General features: G+C 49.5%; 1 protein-coding gene across 1 annotated transcript; it reads right to left on the reverse strand.

Moving 5' to 3' along the window:
* Positions 1–659: 659 nt before the first annotated feature.
* LOC136474032 (uncharacterized) lies at positions 660–1,874 on the reverse strand. Its single transcript, XM_066471648.1, has one exon. It carries the CDS (start codon positions 1,289–1,291, stop codon positions 968–970), a length of 324 nt encoding a protein of 107 aa, XP_066327745.1. The 5' UTR covers positions 1,292–1,874; the 3' UTR covers positions 660–967.
* Positions 1,875–6,000: the final 4,126 nt, after the last annotated feature.

Raw genomic sequence — 6,000 nt, forward strand, 5'->3', positions numbered from 1 at the left:
GAGGTGAGTTTGGCGTAACCTTCGCCATGCCGACATGTAACGGTCCATGAATTATCTTTTGATGAAACAGGAGTGAATTCCAATTACTGATTATAAATAAAAAAAGTTACATGAAAAGGAAAAAAAAGCCCAAAGATTACACAAATCCTTGTAGCCAAAGTTCTCTGTCTGATGGGAAATACAACTTCTTTGCTCTAAAGATAACATGAGCAAACACATTTTTGAAAACTTCTTTGCAGTACGGCAGAGGAATTATTGAGGACAGAAAGTAACAGAGCAAAGGGTTCTACTTTTTGGTCGAGACCAAAAGATTTTGGCCAACCTACCTTTGGTCTTTGGTCTGAGTACCTAATAAGCTTTTGCAGCAGTTTAATTAGCTCAAATTGGTAGAAATAAAATTGTGGACAACTTCTGAGATTGCAAGTCCGGTCAATTTGTCTTTCTTCATCCCAAAGATCTGTCATAGTGATAGTTGCACATCATTTTTTACTTTCAAAAAGAAAAGATAGTAGCACATCATTTTCGGACCGTATTCTCGAAGAAGAAAGAGCATTTTTGTACCACTGAAACTTCATGTATACAAAAGCTGAAATCCAAGTTCCGAATGCCAAAACTAAACAAAACTCCAAAGAAGACACGGAGGAGGAATAGAGTGCCAATTCGACATGCAATTTGGTGATTTCTTATCCTTGCCAACGATTCCACATCACAGAACTTTATTGTCCGTCCTAGACACTAGTAGACTAGCTAGTGGGGACCACCGCGTACAAGAATATGAGATACAGTACTCTATACACTATGCACCATCTCAACCTGCTACGTACATATATGTTGTTTAACACCTACATACCCAAATGGTACATGCATGCATGGATATACGTGTATATATATATATATATATATATATATATATATATATAGGAACGTAGAATAATCCTACTCTGCAAAGTACTGAGTATATATACGGCTACGCGTAGATGGCGTAGCGCATGCTCTCGCGCACCATGAGGTGGCTGACCTCGTCGGCGCGCGGTCGCCACCCGGTGGCGGCCCACGCCTCCTCGGTCGCGCCGACGTCCTCGCCGTCGAAGCGGATGGCGCACGCCAGCGCCAGCAGCGCCCTGGCCAGGGCGCTGCCCAGCGTCGGCGCCGCCACCGCGCCGCCAGCGGCCGGCGGAGCGGCGGCGCCACCGTCAACGTCGCCGTCTGCACCGAGCGCGCTCTCGTCCACCACCCGCGCCGTCCGCCGCCGCCGGCCCCATCGCAGGCCCTGCCGCACCAGGCCCCACATGATCGATGGCCGACCGGCAAGCAGCAAAAATACGTACGAGAACCTTAATTCTCCCCTCTCCGCCCTCTCTTTTCCTCCTCAGCACATCCTTACGTGCACGCACGCGCGCTTCTGAGCTCTGAATCTCTCTGGTCTCTCCTAGGTGTGTGTAGTTTGTTGGGTCACGCGGCTCGCACCATGTCCATGGCACCACTCATGCTGTTTGCTAGCTTCTGCTGTCATCTTCCTTGGCTCGGACATGCCATCGTCGACCAGAGCCTAGTACTAGTATATATACAAGGAGGATAGATTCTGCTGCTAGCTATGCGGGAGACTGCTTGACAGGTTAATTAGCTAGTTCATGGAAGCAAGCTAACATCCGTGGGATATGTATATATATGGAGGGGAGCATGCTAGAGGAGAGAAGCAGGGGAGGCCGGGACACAGACGATCGAGAGAGAGGCAGAGGACGCAGGAGCGAGAGGGTCTAGGTCGAGGAGGACAAGGCAGAGATAGTGGTGGTGGTGGGGAGAGAGGAGCACTACCCTGGCTAAAGAAAAGCAGGTTAAGCTAGCTATCACGAACTACTCGGTAGTGGGATCGAGGATTCTGCTGGGTAGTGGCGATTGGTGCCTGTTTCTTTCAACAACAACCCTAAACCCCCCCCCCCCCCCCCCCCCCCCCCCCCGATCCGATGGGCAACGGGCCTTTAGATCCATGCCACAGTAACATGTTTGGTAGAGTCCGGAATTGCTAAATAGTGTTTCACAGAAAAATGAATCTACACTAATCCGATGATGTGATTTTCTGAAAGTAAAAAGTCTACTTAACCTCCTGCCGGTGGTAGTCTACCTCACCTCCTCACATATAAAACCATGTATTTTACACCTTATTAAACTACGAAAACCATCTAAATAATGTCTAAGGCGGTTTCACTAACGTCATATATTAAGTGAGTGCTCACATGTCTATGAGTCGATAAACAATAGTAAAAAGTCTATATAACGCCCTACAATATCAAGAGTTGATTACATAATCCCCTCAACTATAAAACCTGATATTATAACTCTTAAAGCATATAATATTATTCAAATAATACCTCTGATGGTTTTGTAGGGCTGTTTGGACACCGTATGACAGCCATAATTTGGTTTTGGATAATTGATAAAACATAAGCACTAACCTTTATCATGAGTGATGATATGAGCTAGGTTGGTGCAATCCAAGTGAGGAGCATGGTGGCACCCAAATGGTGATGTTGATCACATGAAATGATGAGATGGCCACATGTGATGATGATCAAGTGCTCAACTTGGAAAAGAAGAAAGAAAAACAAAACCCTATGGAGATCAAGGCAAAGGTATAATTAGGGATTTTGTTTTAGTGATTAAGACACTATAGAGAGTGTGATCACATTTAGGATAGATGGTCGTACTATTAAGAGAGGTTCTTAACTAGACAATTCGGTCATCTAGTGCCACTAGGTGTTGGACTTCATGCATTGCATTTAGGCCTAGTGCACATCGGAGAGTAAGCAAAAATAATTTGAGAAATGCTAACTTGACTCTAATATGTTTTGAGAAAACACTTTGAGAGTTAGCCTCGCTCGCGGAAAGTTGCTCTAAGTTGCCGTGGAACAAAACGCGAAAGAATTTGCAACTTGGGGAAGGGGTTTGGTGCCTACGTGGCACCACCACCCATTGTCCGGTGGCACCACCTTGTCCGGTGGTACCGCCACCCCTAGGGCGGTGCCCATCTGGATCTGGCAAAGAAGGGCCAAGAGTGGCAGGTTTGGGGTGGTCATTGGACACGCCAGTGTACACCGCCATGAGCATGGCGGTGCACCGCCTGGTCACCGCCACGGGCTATCCGGTGCCACCGCCGTTTTATTCCAGAGAGCAGGGGTTCTGGCGTTGGTCACCACCATGGGCACCGCCACTAGGACGGTGGAGCATCACCATTTTATTCTAGAGACTTGGTCTCTCGAGGGCACGGCTAGGTGGTGACAGCCACCCCTAGGGCGGTGCCACCGCCACTCTTGAAAGCATCTAGGCCCCTAGTTGAGTTTCGGTGATTAATGACGACACAAGATTACTATGACTAACATGTGTTTTGCAGAGCCAATTTGAGTTAGGTCATGGTAATGGAAATTGATTGGGCAATCATGTTTGTCATGCCCCTATCGATGGAAATCATTTTGGTTTTCAAAGGATGGATGACAGGGTTCAGGACGGACTAGTTCTAAGTGTCGTTGGGTGATGAAGAGACACTTAAAGTAGTTTAGGACTTTGTTTTTCCTTTGGCCGTACTATTAAGGGGGGTATGGACTAGTAGCTTGACCTAGGTAAGTCTAGTGGGTTAGATGTGGTGCACACTTATCAAACCTAGCACTAGGTAGCTCAGGAATAGCCCTAAGATCAATTAGAGTAAACTTCATTCATATAGGATTTTGAGTTAGAAGTGAATGGAGGGTCAAATGATTGACTAGATGCTGGTCTGGTTGTGACCAAACGCTAGAGGGTGAGTCCGGTCAGTTCATTTGATCAACTGAAGTCGTCTGGTACTGACCGGATGCTAAGTGGAAGTGCACCAGACGCTAGGGTCCTGCGTCCGGTCAACTCCAGAGAGGTTCCAGAGAGACTTTTTCCTGACCAGACACGTCTGGTGAGAGCTGACCGGACGCTGGTCAGAATTCGGTACCTGACCGGATGCTAAACAGTGAAGTGACCAGACTCTGGGTGCCAGCGTCCGGTCAACATCAGTAAGGTTCCAGAGAGGGTTTTTCTTGACCGGACACGTCCGGTCAGTGCTGACCGAACGCTGGTCAGAGTCCGATCAGAGCTTAATGGCTCTTTCTAACACAGTGGTGGGTATAACTAACCGGAGCATCTGGTCAACCCGCAGAATACTGACTCAGCCTCCAAACGTTATGTTTTGAATGAGGGGGTATAAATACTTACTCCACTCGTCCATGGGAGGTCTCTTGCCCATTTATTCAGCTGAGAAACACCTTTAGAGTGCAAGGGAGAGCAAGAGCCTAGTGAGGTGATTGAGATTGGAGAATCCAAGTGTCGGTGTTTCGAATAAACACCAACTAGTAAATTTATATTTATTGCGCGTTAGGCCCGGATGGTGTGCTAAAGGATACAAGGTTTATAATGGTTCAGATAGAATGTCCCTACGTCTAGTCTACTGCTGCTCATGTTATTAGCATCGAAAAAGGTTTGTAGTAGGGGGTACAAACGGTCGAGAGAGGGACATGTCATAGGTCTCTGATGGTAAGGTCGAAAGGATGCCAAGAGCTCAGTTACTGCTTGGCTGTGTGTTGTGTAATGTGTTGTGTGTGGAATTCCATCCGTCGTCTTAGTGGGGTGTCCTGCCCTCCCTTTTATAGACCAAGGGGGAGCAGGGGTTACAGATGGGAGAAAGAGGAAAAAAACAAAGGTAGAGAAGGTCCTTCGAAGTTGCTGGGTCTTTCTTTTCCCTTGAGCCTGCCCTGCTGACATGGCAGACCATGCCAGGGATAGCACGTTTGCTGATCCTGATAGGGCTGTGCTCTGGCTTCATTTTAGCGAGTGGTCACGTCCCATCCTACTCTGGCAAACGGTGCGGCGTGCTAGGGTGCTGAGCCATGACCCTACAGGGCTATATGTCCGTTATTGTAGATGATGCGAGTTCTCTCCTAGATTGTAGTGGTTGTCATATGCTTATGTCAGGATCTGCGTTCGAGGGCTGATGGCGGCACCCACAACACTGTAAGACAAAAGTCGGCGCCTACAATACTGTTCGAGCTCTATCATGCTTGGAAGAGGTTAAAGCGGCCATCCCGTCGTATCCTGATGGTACTTTCCTACAAGCGTGCAGGGTATGGTCCTCGGTACTATGGTTGACTCGAATGTCCTGTCTTACCCTGTGCTCATCATTATGAAGGAGCAGGGTGCAGTCGTCGAGCGAGGCGGAGGCAGCCCTCAGTCATCGAGTGAGACAGAGCTAGCCCTAGGACATCAGGTGAGGCAGAGCCTACCCCTAGACATCGGGGTGAGGCGGAGCCAGCCCTCTGACATCGAGCGAGGTAGAGCCAACCCTCAGTCATTGAGTGAGGTAGAGTCTAGCCCTCGGGGGTTGGGTGAGGCAGAGTCCAGCCCTCAGGGGTTGGGCGAGGCTAGTCCCCGGTCGTCGGCGAGGTGGAGCCTGCCCCTAGACGTTGGGAGAGGCGAAGCCAACCCTTAGACGTTGGGCGAGGCAGAGTCCAACCCTTGGGGGTTGGGCAAGGTGGAGCCCATCCCTCGGGGGTCGGTCGAGGCTAGTCCCCAATCGTTGGGTGAGGCGGAGTCTAGCTCTTAGGGGTCGAGCGAGGCGAGGCCAGCCCTCAGGGGTCGAGCGAGGCGGAGCCAATCCTCAGGGGCCGGATGAGGCGCGACCAACCTTCAGTTGTATGGACAAGAAGTGCAGTTACCTTCTTGTCTACTTGAAAGCATTAGCATTTGATGGTTATTAGCTCCTCCTCCTTAGGTACCCCAGTATTTTGTCCCCAACAGTAGCCCCTGAGCCCGCGGGTGATTTGGACAGAATCGCCCGGGGGGTGATTTGACTTGCCAGAGGGTGCACGCGAGCGCACCTAATGGGTGTAGCCCTCGAGCCCCCTGGTGATTCAAATAGAATCGCCCAGGGGGTGTTTTGATTCGCCAAAGGGTGTGCGCGAGCGCCCCCGTCGGGTGTAGCCCCCGAGC

Source organism: Miscanthus floridulus, chromosome 8 (genome assembly GCF_019320115.1).
Source record: "Miscanthus floridulus cultivar M001 chromosome 8, ASM1932011v1, whole genome shotgun sequence".
In the NCBI taxonomy this organism is placed as follows: Eukaryota; Viridiplantae; Streptophyta; class Magnoliopsida; order Poales; family Poaceae; genus Miscanthus; species Miscanthus floridulus.

Excerpts from the sequence above, each read along its gene's own strand:
- LOC136474032 (XM_066471648.1), bottom strand. The coding sequence starts at position 1,291 with ATGTGGGGCCTGGTGCGGCAGGGCCTGCGATGGGGCCGGCGGCGGCGG.